Here is a 19,507-nt window from a genome sequence, read left to right as displayed (position 1 = left end):
TTACAGCATAGATTTCTGACTCAACTGGCCATCAGGCAATCCGCTGAGATTAATACTTAAAAAAAGTAATTAAAATATGTATTATGCCTCCACTGCACTTTCCTTTTCATAGCAATTACTTTTTAAATGGAAAGATAAGAACTCATCAAGTATGTACTGTAAACAACAGTGGTTGCCAACTTTCCTTTGAGCTTTCATACAGTACAGTATATCCAGGTTTCTCTGAGTTCAAGCTAACCTTTTGATATTTCAGTTGTGTGGCTTCTCTGCCGTCTGTTGTGCCTTTAACTATTTTTCCTTTCTGATTTAATTTTTATTTTCCTGCCACTGTCATAGGTTTCCTTTCTATATTTGGTTTTCAGTCTTGCTGCTTGTACTATGTTTTTATAAATTTTTATTCTGTTTGAGAGGGATGGTACAGAGTAGGCCCTTCTGGCACTTTGACCCATGCTGTCCTAGCAGCTCCCAATAAGCTAAATTAACCCTAAACTAATCACGGAACAATCAGCCTGCCTGATACGTCTTTGGACTGTGGGAGGAAGTTGGAGCACTTGGCGAAACCCACACATTCCACAGGAAGGATTTTCTGATACTCCTTATGACACTGGAATTGAACTTTGAACTCCAGAATGTCCTAGGATGTAAGAGCATTGTGCACACCACTAGGCTACCATATGCCCATTACCTATTGATCTTCGATTTTGAACATTAATTTAATCACTTCTCCAGTTACAAACTTCTCGCAGCAAAAGGTATTTTCTATGACTGATTCACTACCCATCCTAGTACTTCAAAAGATATTATGCTAAAACTTGACACCAATCATGTCAAGGTTGATGAATATAGTGTTTACTTTGCCCATCTATATAGGATACACAGAGCCACTGAAGGAAATTCCACCTGAAAAATTTAATGCAACATCTGTACCAAAATCATATCAAACACCATGGGAGGAAGCTATTGCTGATGATCCAGAACTTCTCTCAGCTTTACACCCCAGAATGCCAGAGCTCGTGCCAAGGGCAGAACTGACAGAATACAAGACTTTTAACAGGTAAATCACATTCATTCAAAGAACAATCTGCTTCCACAAGGATTACTATTTCAGATAATAATATTTAACAATCCGCTGGTTCTTGTGTTAAAAACTTGTCTGTATACATTACTATCTACTATAATTAACTGAAAGATTTATGATTCAGGGACTGTCTACTGTCATTCTTCAGTACCTAAGTGTAAAAGAAAGCAGAATAATTGTCAGTCTAGATCCAATGCAGCATAAAAAACACACACAAGTGGAAAGAACACAGTAAAAATCCCAAAAATACAAATACATAAGATTAGCTTATGTACATAGACTCATTGTCTGTACATAAAGTGACATTAGGTAAAAAATTACATTCTGTATGTAAGGTGACTCTGACAGAAAATGATAAAGTAGTGGTGGTGGTTAGCTTGACAGTTTGAAGGAAGTTACCGGGTAATTGTTTTTGAGTCTCGTGCTCCTAGTGTGATTGCTATGGAGTGGGGTAAACAGCGCATGAGTAGGGTGGTTGGGATCCTTCATGATATTGCTGACCTTTTAAAAGGATGTCAACAGCTTTTAAAATGAAGTGTCTGCAGAGAAGTAATGATCCATTCAATAATCCATCAGTTCTTTTAGTCATGGGTCTGTCACTTGAAAATTCAGTAGCTCCCAAAGACCAGCTGAATTTTATTGAATTCTTCATTACACTTGCTGCATCGGTATAGTGTATTAAAAGCACAAGGCAAGTCTGAATCTGAAGGCAGCTCTGGAGGTTGTGGAGGAGGGAGGCCTGAGGGATCAGAGGATTGGGGATCAGAAGAGGGATAACACTTGGCTGTTGGCAATTGTTGAGACTGTGACTTATAAATTCAGGACAACAAGAGAGATAACACTGAGTTAGGCAATAATTGGTTGTTCAGGAAGTGGGATAGCCAGTGATTCTAGGGGTTGTTAATTCAGGACACTGTTGTTAGATGAAGATCACTGAGTTAGGTGACAGAAGAGGTTTGAAGTACCATGTCTATGTACTGATCTAGGTAGCATGAAAAGAGTCTGTAAGCATTATATGGATGTGTTGGAGGCAAGTGTGCCTTAGGACCCTGTCCAGATTCCTTCATTTACTACAGTTGACAAAGATGAAAGATGAATGTAGTGGGAGTATGGAAAGGATATGGAAGTGGGGGTGAGTGAGATGGAGAAGGCAGAAGGACTGGGTTTATGGAGAAATAATGGATACCTCATTCTAAATAAGATCGAACACACACACACACACACAAACACAAATTATTCTGAGCACAAACCCAAAGCTGCTGAAATTTAAACTGCTTTAACCCTTCTGCAGGAATTGCTCTCATCCACCACCAGTGGAATTCTCTGTTAATTGCAGGTTCCACTTGCAATGGTAGTCAATACTGCAAAAGTAATTAATCATGAGATAATTTGATTTCCAACTTACATTTTTGTGATTTTGGTGCTAAAAGTAAAAATAAAATGCCAAGACTTCTATATATTCAGAGTTCAGGAATATGCATTCATGTGGTCTTAGCTAATGCACTTATTAATTGTCTTTGTCTCTTGAAATGTTTTTAAATTCAGTCTAAATCTGGTTAAAAGAGGCAAAATAATATTGAGTTTTAAGTCTCCATTGAAATAATTGACAAACAGACACCATATGGACAAAATATTGCTTCTTTGCTGTTTCTTTGGACACCGTATTGACACTAATTCCTGAGGAAAAATGGGGCTCTGTTTTGAGCTGTCTGCAGCTGTCTCATTGAGTATCACTGACTGGATTACTCAGCTTCTCCATTAATTTGTACTTAGTGTGTTACAACCGTTATTAGACTGTGACTTATATATTTAAGCTGCCTTTCAACTGTATGATTGTTGGATAACTATTTAAAAACCTGCTTCGAAATTGAATGGCACATCAAAGTGGCGACCAAAATATTATCTTATCTTCCTCCAGTAGTTATGATTCTGCAGGAGAGAAACAGAGGAGGATGTTGAAAATTGCACGCTGTCCGCCATCATTATCCTTCTTAAGTTTCTTCTTTTTCTCTGTCTTTCCTGCATGCTCAGACCTACAGTGCTTTCACTCTTGTGATTCAGCAGAGCTGTTGTTTAGTGAGGTCAGTAGACTAATATATAATCAAAGGCAGAGGTTTATTTACAACATGATTTAAATCTTCAGATACTAGGATAAAGAAATTCCTCTTACTCACTAATTAATTGTTTCCTTTGATGGTTAGAATAGTTACATACTTCAGTGGAACTTTCTGTTACTTAAACAAGAAAGAAATACAGAAAATCTGGTAATATTTTCCACTTGAGATAAAGGTACTTTCTGTCTCCTAGGCAGTCATCCGTGGTTGAGGATGACTCCAGTTCTGTTGGTTCCGAGATGATTGCTGAAGCCAAACATGAGACTCTCAGATACTACAGGAGGTGCCCAATGCACCCAGTGGGTAGGTAGTTTTAGAGGAGGCGCCGTGGTGCTCTCCATCCACTCCTTACACTGGGTTTTGGTGTGTGGCTTATGAATGAACTTGAGGTTCGCAATGCCATGCCAAACATTTCTTTTCCATTTTGAACAATCACGCGTCAGGGATTTCTGTGAATCCATGAAAATGTTTCATATTTTCAGGGGGTTCTTAAGAATATCTTTGAATTGGTGCTTCTATGACAATCACTTGCTATAAGATAATTTGGAACAGGGTGGCTGCTTTGAGAGTCGGTTGTCAGGCATATAGATTGTATGGCTGGCCAATGAGAGTCAACTGAAATCAATCATGGGGTGCTGGCCTGGGAGAGAACACTGCAGCTGATTTGATTTTTTTTAGCCCTAGGGGCCGGATTAGCCCAGTCATACCATTGAGTCTGCTCTGCCATTCAGTCATGGTTGTTTTATTATTCCTCTCATCTCCTTTCTCCTGCCTTCTCCCCGTGACTTTTTCCTGCCGGAGGACTGAAGATTTTGAGGCAGCAGAATTGGTGGCATTTCTTTAGTGATCTGATGTTCCTTTTGCAGTATGTCCAAGTTTCTGAAATATTGAGGAACACAGGGTTCAAGGTGGAGGCTGTAATCTTTCAACATCCTTTTTCTCAGATGATCAAAGGCTATGCTGCAACATTAGCACCTATGATGGATTTTGTCATCTGTGCCTGTATTCATTCACAGATGGGTCCTATAATACAGGAAGTAATTCACATTTTCTTGTGATCGGTCAGTATTCTTGTTGGTGACATTGTGAAGCAGAGATAAATTGGTAGAGGATCTTTGTTTTTGGAATGCAATGTGTAATGAACCTTCTCTCCTACGCTGTTGTGAGCTCTAACTCTAAATATGCAGGAATGCAAATGTCATCTGCGTATTATTGTACAGTGTGTACAAAGGGATGACCTTGGTTCTGAACAAAGTTAACACAGGTTGAATTCTTTCACTTTGCTTTGTTGATTAGTGCTATTTCAGTGAGAAGTTGGGTTGAGAAATGTGCCAGGGTGATGATGCAGTGCTCCTTGACACTAGTTGATGCTATTATTGATTCTGTTTTGGATCTGTTGAGTAAAATTGTAGCTCTCAAGGCATTGTGTTGTAAACTTAAGATGGAGGCAAGGTTCTGTGAACAGACAAATTTGATAGGGAAGTTCAAAAGTCAGTATTGACTGAAGATATTAAAGGCTTTTTTGAAGTCAAAACAACACATGTATGGGTATTGGTACTGTTGCCTTCATTTCTCTAACAGTTGAAAAACAATAAGGATCATGCCCATTGTGTCTCCAGATGGTTGGAATCCTCAAAACAACTTGGAGAGGAACTCTATGGTCACTAAAGCAGGACACTTAGGGTGAATACTGGCCTCTACATATCCTGTGGCAGACAACAAGAGATTCCTCTGTACTTAACAAAATTGGATTAGTCTCTTTTCTTAAAGATTATCAGATTGTGGCACATCTGAGGGATTCTGTCATGCTTCCTTTTCCCAGACAAAAGAAATACTATTTTGAAATTGAGAAAATCTGCAAATGCTGGAAATTTGAAATAGTTTATAATATTTTAATATGACAAAGGATCTTCAACTTGTAACAATGAAGATCCTTTGTCTTCCCTCAGGTGCAGCTTGACCTGCTGAGTGTTTTCAGTGGTGAACCAGATAGTTGGGAGTCAAATGAGAAGGATAGTCTTGGCTGAGGAGCCCTTCAAAGGATTTCTTCCAGTAGCTTAAGTTCTCTTTCTGTCCTTTGGAAGCTGATGTTCATTTATGTCTCAGCAAGGAAGACCCTTGGATGTTCAGGGCTAAGGTGATTTTGACAGAGCTGAAGAATGCAAGCATGTCACGATTATTTGTGAGTTTTGGGACCTTCTGCATATTTTCCACTTGTCATTAGTTCATTAGGTCACTGTTTCTTGTTGGACTCAATTTTTGTTAATTTCATTCCTCCCGGGGTGCATCTGAACTTTCAATCCAAGAACTTTGTACATCTGCAATTAATCAATCCCTGCAATTCTTGTCCAAGTGTTTTCTGGTAGGGAAGAAAAGAATCTCCACCCAGGTGCAAATCATGGTGCTTGCCAGGAAACTCCAGGAATCATCTTCAGTGAGTATGGATTCTGGAAGCACTGATTTGGAAGAGCTATGTTGATAGGGTCTTTAAGACATTCAATATTAAATTCCTTACAGCATATTTTCTACATATGCCATTATTTTTGTTGCCAAGTTAATGGACATAACAGAATAGATTAGACAATAGACAATAGGTGCAGAAGTAGACCATTCAGCCCTTTGAGCCTGCACCGCCATTTTGAGATCATGGCTGATCATCTACTATCAATACCTTGTCCCCATACCCCTTGATTCCCCTATCCATAAGATAAGATTAGGCTGTGGTCAGGCCAACACCTATTGATACTTATTATAACCATATAATAATATAACAATTACAGCACGGAAACAGGCTATCTTGGCCCTTCTAGTCCATGCCAAACGCATACACTCACCTAGTCCCACTGGCCCGCACTCAGCCCATAACCCTCCATTCCTTTTCTGTCCATATACCTATCTGATTTTACTTTAAATGACAATACCGAACCTGCCTCTACCACTTCTACTGGAAGCTCTTTCCACACAGCTACCACTCTCTGAGTAAAGAAATTCCCCCTCATGTTACCCTTAAACTTTTGCCCCCTAACTCTCAACTCATGTCCTCTTGTTTGAAGCTCCCCTATTCTCAATGGAAAAAGCCTATCCATGTCAAATCTATCTATCTCCCTCATAATTTTAAATACCTCTATCAAGTCCCCCCATCAACCTTCTATGGTCCAAAGAATAAAGACCTAACTTGTTCAGCCTTTCCCTGTAACTTAGGTGCTGAAACCCAGGTAACATTCTAGTAAATCTTCTCTGTACTCTTTCTATTTTGTTGACATCTTTCCTATAATTCAATGACCAGAACTGTACACAATACTCCAAATTCGGCCTCACCAATGCCTTGTACAATTTTAACATTACATCCCAACTCCTATACTCAATGCTCTGATTTATAAAGGCCAGCATACCAAAAGCTTTCTTCACCACCCTATCCACATGAGATTCCACCTTCAGGGAACTATGTACCATTATTCCTAGATCATTCTGTTCTACTGCATTCCTCAATGCCCTACCATTTACCATGCATGTCCTAATTTGATTATTCCTACCAAAATGTAGCACCTCACACTTATCAGCATTAAACTCCATCTGCCATCATTCAGCCCACTCTTTTAACTGGCTTAAATTTCTCTGCAAGCTTTGAAAACCTACTTCATTATCCACAACGCCACCTACCTTAGTATCATCTGCAAATTATTATGGTGCCAGTGTTATGAACATCTCTGCAGTTAGAAATTACATTATTTAACAGTCCCATGATCCATGATTTCTTGTGGTGGTTGCTCTGATGAAACAGTTGTAATAGTACTGTGATCCAAGCATTTTGTCAAGAGGAGGATGCTATTGAAGTTTAACTTTACCAACTCCCTGTCGATAATCACACCTTGCTAGTGGTTTGAATCATCCAACCCTGATACAGATGTATCAGTTTGTCTCACTCTGGGATGTGGTCCAGGGATTTTCAAGGCCACATCCACACTTCCATGGTTGGGATATATTTGCTAAAAAGCACATTGAGAACAGGACAATAATGAAGCAATTACCTATCTCACACTGTGATCCTCAACAAGGTTATGCATGATGACAAAGCTCTGCCCATGAAAGCTGTGTCCCTCTTCTGATCTACTATTCCACAACAATGTTCCTGAACTGGTCATCTCCTGCACTCAGGAGGCTGATGTCATTGTCAAACAGCCTGACCTCCTCGGAATTTACAGTGGAGTGTCATGTTGTTGCTGTCCAGTGAAGGTCCTAATGTTCCACATTCTGTCTTTAGGTTAAGGATAGGACATTGTGCCTCCATGAGATCTTTACTTGTGGAAGGAGCATTCTACACCAGCTACAGCATAGCCTTGACAGTGAGATGCGATTAGTTGCCAAAAATGTCCAAGATGACAGGACACTAAGCTCCACTGCAAGGACGCATTAGTGGACAGGCATAACCACACACACACACACACACACACACACACACACACACACACACACACGCACACACACACGCACACACACACACACACACACACACACACACACACACGCACACACACACGCACACACACACACACACACACACACACACACACACACACACACCGCAACCCTCCCCCACCTATTTCAGTATATTCCTCTACTCTTTGCTCCCTTCATCCCTCCTCTGAATCCCTCCCTCAAATCCTCCCACCTTCCACCTCTCTGTCTCACGCTGATGATCAGTACCCTCCTTTCTTCCAGTTCTCCATGCTCCATCCTTCAGAATGTCTCTCCATTCGATTGCCCTTGCCCTCTCAAGGGCCTCAGGTTCTTGCTTTGCTCTCCAACCCTAAGTTAAGTGCAATTCTCTTGACGAAATGTTGGGCTGAGTGAGGTGGGTGATGTCTACAGACATCAGCAGGTGCTGTGTCAGGGTGTTGGAACAGGGGAATGAGCCCAAAGAGGAGGCCAGCCTGGGATTCCATTAGATCTTAGCTATTCCTCTTCATTCATCCCTTTCCTTTTAGACTGTACCTTCTTCATTTCCCTCTTGGATTTCCATGTCTCTCTCCTCAATTTAGACCCTTCCCACTTTCTCCCAGCCCAGTGCCTTGAACCAAGTCAGGATGCAAGATGCCTTGTGCTATCTTGGTACCAAGATAGCTTCCCATAATAATTGAAAACAAGAGTGTAATTTTGTTTGATGTTATCTGAAACTAAAAAGTTTTACTTTGCGCTAACATTCAGATATGTTGGCCAGTATGAAATAAAGTGGTTACCTTCTCAGTCATAGGCATGCTATAATAATAAAGATGTATTTAAGTAATCTTGGTTCCCAAAGTCCACCAGCTTTAAAGTTTACCCTTTGTTTACTACCTTAATGATGTTGCTCTGTACTTACCAATGCATAACACTAAAACTTTTTTTGATTTCTTAAGGAATAGATTTTAGTAATTTTATTAAATAGCCTAGGTATGGATACCTGCTCTTTATCGGTTAAGCTTTAAGTATTAAAGATGTAGTATCAGCAATAAAAGTATCTCTTTCCAAAGATATATCTTTATAACAGGCTTAAAAATGTTTAGCTATTACTTAGTAGTTTAAAATATTTTTACAATTTTGCAATGGATCAGAATAAACATTCCATATTATTACAATATCACTCAAATATTTATGGCATTAACAGAATACCTTGCATCATGTACTTCAGTATAAAATTAAAATGCTTAGCTGAACCCTATTTTCAGTTATTGCTATTTTAACAACATATTCAAGAAGAAATATAACTTTTATCTGAGAACACTCATGTGAGTTACTTTTGCAACATCTGAAGTGTAATTACTTTTGGTTGGTGTCACAGTCCGGTCCATTGACTCCTCATTCCAGTTATTTCCTTTTCCCTGTGGTCCAGCGGGCGTCTTGATTAAGGCACCTGTTTCCCATCTGAGCCGGCAGCATAAAAGCACCGGTTTCCAGCTACTCGGAGCTGGACGACATCCATGTGAATCCCTGCAGCATCTGCTGACTTGTGATCTCTGTCTCGAAGGCTAATGTCAGAATATCTTTCAAGAGGGTGAACTCCCATAAGGTGTCAAGTCCTGATGGTGTACCTGATAGAGCTCTGAAAACCAACTGGTGGAGTGTTCAAGGACAACATCAATCTCTCAATGCTGTAGTCGGATGTTCCCACCTGCTTCAAAAGTGCGACAATCATACTAGTGTCCAAGAAGAGCAGGCGAGCTGCCTCACTGACTATCACCCAGTGGCTTTCACATCTACCATGATGAAGTGCTTTGAGAGCTTGGTCATGGCTAGATTTAACACCTGCCCAAGCAAGGACCTGGACCCACTGCAACTTGCTTATCACCACAACAGATCTACAGCTGATGGAATCTCTCTAGCTTTCCACTTGGCCTTGGATCACCTGGACAATAGCAATGCCTACATCAAGCTGCTGTTTATTGACTACAGCTTAGCGCTCAACACAATCATGCCCTTAGTTCTAATCAAAAAGCTCCCAAACCTGGGCCTCTGTACCTCCATCTCCATCTGCACCAGGAGACCATAGTCTGTGTGGTTTGGAAAAAATTCTCTTCCTCACTGACTATTGCTAGTGTTGCTCAAGGATATGGTTTAGCCCATTTCTCTGCTCTCTCTATAGCCACATGATCTATAAATTTGACGAAGACACAACTACTGTTGGCAGAATTTCTGATAGTGATGACGGGCCATACAGGGGTGAGATATATCTGCTGGTTGAGTGGTGTCACAGCAATAACCTTGCACTCAACATCAGTAAGACCAAGGAACTGATTGTGGACTTCAGGAAGGGGAAGTCAAGGGAACACACACAGGTCCTGATCAAGGGAACAGCAGTGGAAAGGGTGAGCAGTGTAATGTTCTTGGGTGCCAACAACTCTGAGGATCTATTGCAGAGAAGGCATGACAACAATTATACTTCATTAGAAGTTTGAGGAGAATTGGACGTATCACCAAATTACTTGCAAATTTCTACAGATATAATGTGGAGAGTATCATCATCTGTTAAGGAGGAGCCACTGCACTGGATTGGATAAAGCTGCAGAAAGTTGTAAACTCAGCCAGCTCCATCATAGACTCCCCAGCATCCAGCACATCTTCAAAGGGCAATGCCTCTAAAAAGGCAATGTTCACCATTAAGGGCCCTCATCACTCAGGATGTCCCCTCTTCTCATTACTACTGTAAGTTTTAGAAAATAAAATGGCAAAGGCGTTTTACATAAGGGAAAATGTAACAATAACAATTTGTCAACCAAACATGGAACATAAAGCAGGTTTAACAAATTTTACATCGGACCAGCCTCTTAAAGTGAAACCTGACTCCATGTTGGTGGCTGTGAATTATGCATATGTTTCCAACCCTTATATTAACTGACACAGGTCCCCCCTGGAATTTACTTAAACTGCACTGTGAGCTTGGATGGGCTGCCGAGCTCAGGTCCTATGTTGCACAGATAAAGTAACAGCAGGTACCTCTGGCTGGTCCAGAGGTGTGCTGACATGCTCATGGTCACGTTGTAATGGCAGTGGAATCCTCCAAGTCTTAGTGGGCTGGTTTAAGATGATTTCTGAAATACGTTTGGGTTTACCCCTCCGATCCATGATCAAAGTCTTTTCTCTGCATTCCAAAAGGCGGATGGGCCATCAAAAGGAGGCCTAAGAGGGTGTGCATGATGGTGGACAAAAATGAACAAGGAAGAGTGTAAGTCAACAGGAACCCAAGAATGCTGCACGCCATGATGGGAAGTAGTAATAGATGAAAAGGAATTGAATTTACCGAGGAAGTCGGAACTAGGTGGTCACGGCATCAGGAATAAAATCTCCTGACAACTCGTAATGCCTGTCCTTATACCAACTCAGCTGTGGACTGCAGGTCCTTTTTTGGAGCCGTTCTGTGCCCCAGCAGGACCCATGAGAGATGATCATGCCAACACTCAACCATCAGGGAAGCTCTCAGAGCAGACCTTAAAGGATGGTAAAACACTTGTGCAGACCATCGGACTGCGGGCAATGCGTGTTGCGTGATGTATCCCAACACCAAGGTTCTGGACACTCAGAGCCCAGTGGTCTGAAATGATTTGGGGACTGTGACCAAGGGAAATACCAAATGGAGTGCCAAACCGGGCAACCCAGGTCCTAATGAACGCCCGAGCCTCATCTGTGGCTGTCACCGATGCTGGAGGAGCAACCTCTGGCCACCTGGTGGTGCAATCCATCATGGTAAGAAAGTGTGTGGAACTGCGGGAGGGGGCAAGGGGACCAACCAGGTCCACAATGACATAGTCAAACCATCATTCAGGGACCTCAAGAGGTGCCAATGGCACCTGGATATGTTGGTTAATTTTTGCCTGCTTACACTCCACACGGGCTGCAGTGCAGCCAGTTTCTGTGAGGCCTTCCAGCCCGGGTCCGAGAGGCCGTGATTGGAATTAAAAAAGAATGCCTCCACTTTGTGGGCACTATGGGGTGAGGGCTAACAATGAGACATCACACAGGAGAGAAACCTCAGCCTCCCCGAACTTAAAGACAGCCAACTACAAGCCTGTGACTGCTGTTCGGTGAGCCTTGACCTAGGTCAGCTGCCATGCCGGCATAGACAACCCTGCTGCGCATGGCCTCAGCAGCTGGCCATGGGAGGCAATTGGCTACAGCATTATTTTCCCCTTGATATCAGTTGTGAACTCCGATATATAGGCCAGCTGGTATCGCTGCCATACAGACCAATATTTTAGCCACTGCATGCACGAGTGGTTTGTGTCAACGAACACTGTGAAATGGAAACCCTCTAGTGGAAAAGAAAAACCAATCTAGACAGGTAGTTCTGAGAAGCTCGCAGCAAATTCACTGTACTTCCTTTCGGGGGGTTGGAGTTGCTGGCTGAAGAAGGCGAGCAGCAGCCACACGCCTCAGATCAACTGTCCGTGCACAGCATAGTCTGATGTGTCAGCAGTAACACCTGTAGGCGCACCAGCACGCAGCTGAGGCAGTAGCGTCATGTTGGAAAGAGCTCGATTGGTGACATTGAGTGCTCCTGTCATGTCTGCTGACCAGTCAAGCTTGTGAACAGGGACATTGCCTTTAAGGGCAAGGGGAGCATAAGTTCAGCAGCACATGGAACAAAGAAAACCTCTTGTGGTTTTATAGTAGTGGGGGTGGTGGGAAAACCATAATAGCGGTGACTTTGGATGGGAGAGGTTTTGCACATTCTGCTGATATGCCATGGCTGAAAAAGTCAATGTTGACAGCTCAAATGTTGTCTGGCATTTAGCAGAATTAATAATTAGCCTGTGGTGGCTTACGTGCTCGAAAAGTGTGTGGAAATGAGAAACGTGTTCAGATTTGGATGCATTGGCGACAAGTATGTCATCTAGGTAAACAAAAAGAAACTCTAAATCTTTTAATACAGTCCATCAACCATTGGAAAGTCCATGCTGCATTTTTCAGCCCAAGCAGAATGCACAAAAACTCAGAGGCTGAACGGGGGTTCTTTTGGAAATGTCCTCCAAGCACACAGGATTGTAGTCCCTAGCTAAGTCAACTTCAGAAAAAATTAACTTTTTGGCTAAACGTACCAAAAAATATTGAATGTGTTGGACCGGGTAACGATCGGGGTGGTGACCTCAATTCGAAGTTGGTAATTGCCACATGGGCAGCAACCACCATCAGAATGCCAAAAATGTTTCCATTACATAAAGAATACAAGAGAGGTGAGAACAGATATTGGGTCACTAGAAAATGACACTGGAGAGGTAGTAATGGAGGACAAGGAAATGGCAGATGAACTGAATAAGTATTTGCATCAGTCTTCACTGTGAAAGACACTAGTAGTATGTCCGAGCGTATGAGGGAACAGAAGTAACTACAGTTGCTATTGTTATGCAGAAAGGGGCTTTGGAAGCTCAAAGGTTTGAAGATAGATATGTCACCTGAAACAGATGGACTACACCCTAGGGTTCTGAAAGAGGTAGCTGAAGAGATCTTTCAAGAATCACTAGATTCTGGCAAGGTTTTGGAGGACTGGAAAATTGCAAATATCATTCCATTCTTCAAGAAGGGAGGGAGGCAGAAGAAAGTAAATTATAGGCCAGTTAGCCTCGGTAGTTGGGAAGATGTTAGAGTCAATTGTTAAGGATGAAGTTTTGAGGTACTTGGAAGCATGTGATAAAATAGGCCAAAGACAGAGCAAGGACAGAGCATCGGCCGATTAGCAGGATATACAGAGTGAGAATAAAGGGAGTCTTTTCTGATTGGCTGCAGTGACTGATGGTGTTCTGTAGGGTCAGTATTGGGACTGCTTCTTTTTACATTATATCAATGATTAGGACAGAAATCATTCATGGAATTAATGGCACTGTGATCAAATTTGCAGACAATAGGTGGAGGGCAAGTAGTGTTGAGGAAGTGGGGGTCTGCAGTAAGACTTAGACAGATTAGGAGAATGGGCAAAGAAGTGGTGGGGGAATACAGTGTCAGGAAGTGAATGGTCATGTACATCAGCAGAAGGAATAAAGATAGAGACTATTTTCTAAACTGGGAGAAAATTCAAAAATCCGAGGTTCAAGGGACTTGGGAGTCCTTGCGCAGGATTCTGTAAAGGTTAACTTGCAGGTTGAGTCTGTGGTGAGGAAGGCAAATGCAATGTTAGTATTCATTTCGAAAGGACTAGAATATAAAAACAAGGATGTAATGCTGAGGCTTTACATTGGTGTAAAGATATTGGTGAGGCCTCACTAGGAGTACTGTGAGCAGTTTTGGGCCTCTTATCTAAGGAAGGACATGTTGACATTGGAGAGGGTTCAAAGGAGGCTTACAAAAATGGTTCCAGAACAAAAGTCTAATCATATGAGGAGTGTTTGGTGATTCTGTGCCTCTACTCACTGGAATTTAGAAGAATGGGAAAACCTCATTAAAACCTTTCAAATGTTGAAAGGCCTAGATAGAGTGGATGTTTCGAATGGTAGAGGTATCTAGGACAAGAGGGCACAGCCTCAGAGTACAAGGCCATCTCTTTAGAACAGAGTTGAGGAGGAATTTCTTTAGCTATAGGGTGGTGAATCTGTGGAATTCGTTGGCACAGCTGTCTGCAGAGGCCAGGTCATTGAGTGTTTTAAAGGCAGAGTTTGATAGGTTATTGATAAATCGGGGTGTGAAATGTTATGGGAAGAACAGGGTTAAGAGGGAAAGATGGCCTAATTCTGCTCCAATGTCTAATGGTCTTAAATTGTGATTTTCATATTTTTACACATATTCTTGCTAAAATTCCCATTTTTGTCTTCTCCAGGTTTTGTTGCCAGGTGTTTTAACAAATGCTTAAGAGGTAAAAAACGAAAGGAAGTGTGGGACAGTCAGTCATTTTTGAGATGGGAAGGACAAGGCTTTGAAGAAGCGTAACTATAAATATGAAAATTTATATTTCAAATCTTTTACTACCATGAGGTTATCAAAAAAGTGTTCAGGGATTTCTGATGTGCTTTGATGAAGGGTAGCAAACAGGATCTGATCAGTAGAGCATTGGAAAGGTCAGATCAGCAACTAGAATGAAGGTTTTAGCAGCAGCTGGGTTCAGGTAAGATCAGGGATAACTAATGTAAACAATCACTTGTTGGCAATTGTGAAGACACAGGCTATGAATATTTTGTTTGTGGATGTGCCACTGGGAAACTCAGGGGAGCAAAACACACACAGAATCATGCACTGCTGAACTGCTATTTGCCTTCAAATTTAGCAATGGTAAGGTTAAAGACATGGGATCACAGGTGAATGAACTCTGGAGTGGGGTGGAGATTCAGTGATGCAAAAAGCATGCAGTGGATAGGAGGGGTAGAATCAGAAAACAGCAGGCATGATTGTTAGTGAGGTACTTGGTCCAGTGACTAATGTTCAGCAGATGTCGGGATTGAAAAGATAAACGTGTGATGATATTTTGATGGCCCTGGGCCTGTACTTGCTGGAGTTTAGAAGAATGAGGTGGGGGAGGGGTGGGATCTCATTGAAATCTTTTGAATATTGAAGGGCCTAAATAGAGTGCACATTAAGAGGATATGTCCAATAGCGGGGAAGTCTAGGACCAGAAAACACAGCCTCAGAATACAGAACAGAGATGAGGAGGAACTCAGAGAGGGAGAATCTGTGAAAATCATTACCATAGGTGACTGTGGAAGTTAGTCATTGAGTATATTTAAGGTAGAGCTTGATAGATTCTTGATTAGTTAGGGTGCCAAAAGTTACAGGGAGAAGGCAGGAGAATGGGGTTGACAGGGATAATAAATCAGCCATGATCAAATGGCAGAGCAGACTTGACGGGCTGAATGGCCTAATTCTGCCCCTATGTCTTACGGTGAAAAAGTCTATTTAACAGTTAGGTGGTGTTTGGGGGAAATGGTAATCGGCACCTGTTTAGTGATCGTAGATAAAACATGAGTCAAGTCAGCAGATTGATAGTCACTCTGGTGTGCGATCAAGCTGGCAGATGGATGTTGAATGCTAGAGGATTAACGTGAGTCAGTCAGGCAAAAAACAAACAGTGGGAGGGTTCACAAGGCAGAGCTGGGTAAAGATCTATTTTAAAGTGTACCTACTGCTCAGAGAAGGTGCTGGGGTGGATGTACATCTCTACCAGAGGAGCTGCAAGGTGCTCCTTCCCTTCACTAGCCCGCAGGTCAACCTCAGGCAAGGTGTAACACCTGCATAAGCCCCAATCAGGGTTGCGAGAAGCCATGGGGGCAGGCGGTGGGTCGTCATATGAGCAGCTGGTGCAGATCACAAGACCTGGTTACGCAACACTGAAGAATATTGATAATGGCTGGGGTCACCAGTCTTGTAAAGACACTGCCCACAAGAATGGAATGGTAAACCACTTCTGTAGAAAAATTTGCCAAGAACAATCATGATCATGGATAGAGAAAGGAATACGAAGAGCTTCAGATGGAAGACCATGATTGTCCACGTCATGCGTCACAGCACATAATGATGACTGAACAAAGTCACATCACTAGATTGAAGCTGAGCAGCTTGTGGATGTGCAGTGCAAGTCTTTGTGATGAAGGGAACATGTGGACAGGAGTTTTTTCTTGAAGGCCAGATTTGTGAGCAGTCTGTTTCCATGTGATACAATGGCTAAGAAAAAAAAAACATAGAGAAAAACATAGGAAACCTACAGCACAATACAGGTCCTTTGGCCCACAAAGCTGTGCCGAACATGTCCTTACCTTAGAAATTACCTAGGGTTACCCATAGCCCTCTATTTTTCTAAGCTCCTGTACCTATCCAGGAGTCTCTTAAAAGACCCTATTGTATCTGCCTCCACCACTGTTGCCGGCAGCCCATTCCATGCACTCACCACTCTCTACGTTAAAAACTTACCGCTGACATTTCCTCTGTACCTACTTCCAAGCACCTTAAAACTGTGCCCTCTTGTGTTAGACATTACAGCCCTGGGAAAAAACTATCCACACTATCAAGATGGAGGGAAGTGAGAGGGCATGAGGGGCAATGAAGTTGAAATTAGTAGGAAAGACACAAGCTTAATGACATGTGGTATTTCTTTTCTGAGACCATTGTTTAGCTGCAGAGGATTTTTGCACAGGCAAAAGTGGTTTTCTTGGAGACCGAACAGATTCGAGATGCTGGAATTCCAGAGCTGTAAATGAAAGCTGGAGAGATTAGGCAGCATCTGAGAAGAAAGAGGGATAGTTGGCATTTTGGGTCAGGATCCTGCATCAAGACTGAGAACATATCGTAAAGGTAGCTGGCATATACAGAAGGGGGGTAGGTGATGCAGGGCTGGCAGATGAAGGGCAGAACTGTGTGTGGAGGGGCATGATGGGCAAGTGGGAACATAGGGTGAAGTAGAAACAGTGGCAGAAGGTGATGAGGAGACAAGAAAGGGGAGCAAAGCTGGAAGGTGAAAAGTGAAACCACTACAGGAGAGATGATGATCAGATAGAGGAGGGCATAAAATACACCTTGGGTTAAGGGTGTAAGCTGGTAAGGGTTTGGAAAGAAGTGGGGTGATGAGCCTGGATGGAGAAAACTCAAAGTTTATACCACTGAGTTCCAGACTACCCAGAGAGAATATGAATTAATTTTTACATTTGGTCTCACCTGGCATGAAGAAGGTCAAAAACAGACATGTCGGTGTGAGAATGGGAAGAAGAGTTGAAATGGCAAGCAACCACTAGTTCAAGATAGTCATTTTGGACCAAGAGCCATAACTTGGCAGAGCACTTACCGAATCTTAGTTCAGTTCTTGCTGATGTAGATGCTGCATTGCAAGCTCTGAATGCAAAAGGTGCTTATATCCCCTTATGGTGATGAGGAAGGAGGTGTAGGGGCTGGTGTTGCATCTCCTATGGTTGTAGGAGAAAGTGCCAGAGAATGGGGAGAATATGTGTCTGAAGTCGAGGTTGGGTTGCAGCCTGAGAAAATGTCAAAGAATGATGTGCTGGGTGTGGAGGCTGTTGGGCTGAAAGGTAGGACAAATGGATCTTTATCTCTGCTCTGCCTGGGGGAGGCCATATGAATGCAGAAGTGCAGGAGAGGAAATGTATCAACCACTTTTTCAGAAAATGGAGGACATTTCAGAAGTTTTGGAACAGGAAGCTTCATCACAAGAACAGATAAAGCAGGGGTGGAGAAACAAAGAGAAAGAAATGGCGTCTTTGCAATAAACAGGGTGGGAAAATAAGCAGTCTTGGTAGCTGTTGGAGTCAAAAGTTTTATATTAAATGTAAGTAGGTTGTCTCTTGAATGGAGGCGCAGAGATCCAGAAAGGGGAGGGGCGTATCAGAATTAGTCCAAGTGAAGTTGAGGTGTAAGGTGGTAGTTTGCAGTGGAGTTGATAAAATTGACAAGTTTTGCATGAGAGCAAGATGTAGCACCACAGCAGATGTCGATGTGGCAGAGAAAAGTTTGGACTTCTATTTTTAATCCTTCTGCTTTCTGCAAATGAAAGCTGTAGCATGAACACTTGCATAGCTACCCCAGCCTTTTCACTGTCGACATGGAACTGCCCTTGTTCCACACCTACTCTAGCACCACTCCTCCTACATTTTCCTTTATTGTGGTTGATGGAGTCTTCTCCATATCTCCTCTATTTCCTGCATTTCTGATCTTACCCTGCCTTCCCAAGAGAGAAGGAAGCTGGGTTTCTCTTCATCCTTGCTTTTCAACCCAATAGCCTTTGCTTCTAGCATATTATTCCTTGTCATTTCTGTCAGGTGCAACACGATCCCACTATCAGTCGCACTTCCTCCCCACCCCTTTCTGTTTCTCACAGGGACCACTCTATGATTCTCTGGTGAGCTTATCGTCTCCACCCACTCCTCCCTGCTCTCCTTTGCAACGGTAAGAGATACAGCAACTGTCCTTACACCTCCTTGCTTAGTAGGGACTAAAGCAGTCCTTCCAGGTCAGGTAAGATTTACATCAAGCTTCTCCAAATATTGCATTTGCTGCACTGACATCCTTGGAGAGACCAAGTGTAGACTGGCTAACTCCTTTACCAAGTATTGGTGCTTTGTCCACAATGGCCATCTTGAGCTCCAAGGTCATATGGTTATTTTAACTTCTCTTCATATTCAATATGGACTCGTCCCTCCTCAGCCTTCTCAACTGCCAGAGTGAGGCCAAACAGAAGCTAGAAGAGCAGCACCTCATATTTTGTTTGTTCATGCAATCAAACACTTAATTTTCCAATTTCATATAATCTGGGCTTTGTATGCTCCTTTATTTCCCTTCTGGTTCACTCAGCTTCTTTCACCCCCTTTTTCCAAATGCTTCTCCCCATCCCTACTCCCCTTTGGCCAGTTTCTTTCCTATCCTCCATCTTGTGCTATTTGCACATTACCCACACAAGAAGCCATTTGGTTTCCAGATGGTTCCACCTGACAGTGATCCTCCTTTCTCTGGGCCCTTCCTTACTCATGATTCTAGAACCTTCAGACCTTTGTCATCTACACATATCGCCTTCTAGCCTCTTGTCTCTATCTCCAGCTCCCCTCCCCCACCTGCCCCCATCTGCCCATCTCACCTGGTTCCACCTATTGCCTGCTAGCTCCTTCCCCTCACTGCTTCACAATGGCTCTGTCTCCTGTTCACTTTCAGTGCTGAAACATCAACTATCCCTCTGCTTCCACCAATGTTGCTGAACAGTTCTTCAGTTTGTTTTATCCCAAGAATACGTTTCTTATCAACCAACTGATAACATAAAAGCAAACAAGCTGTCAAGTGTTTTTTTAAAAATTTATGCCTAAGAGCTATATGGTATAAGTCTAGTCATTATTATTTTGGAAAAGTAACCATTGTTCCAGTTTAGTTT

The 19,507-nt window shown here is 42.4% G+C and overlaps 2 protein-coding genes across 2 annotated transcripts in view; one reads left to right on the top strand and one right to left on the bottom strand.

The window, feature by feature from the left end:
* Positions 1-19,507, bottom strand: part of LOC132404552 (uncharacterized) — a 111,415-nt gene that overhangs the window by 21,502 nt on the left and 70,406 nt on the right. The window lies entirely within an intron of this gene.
* LOC132404555 (myozenin-2-like) overlaps positions 1-19,507 on the top strand; it is a 50,677-nt gene that overhangs the window by 22,510 nt on the left and 8,660 nt on the right. Inside the window, exon 4 of the mRNA XM_059988761.1 lies at positions 871-1,054. Within this exon, the coding sequence (XP_059844744.1) occupies positions 871-1,054 (184 nt within the window). The remainder of the gene's footprint in view (positions 1-870; positions 1,055-19,507) is intronic.

Source organism: Hypanus sabinus, chromosome 14, assembly GCF_030144855.1.
Source record: "Hypanus sabinus isolate sHypSab1 chromosome 14, sHypSab1.hap1, whole genome shotgun sequence".
Classification (NCBI taxonomy): Eukaryota; Metazoa; Chordata; class Chondrichthyes; order Myliobatiformes; family Dasyatidae; genus Hypanus; species Hypanus sabinus.
This window is presented reverse-complemented; position numbering and strand designations above follow the sequence as displayed.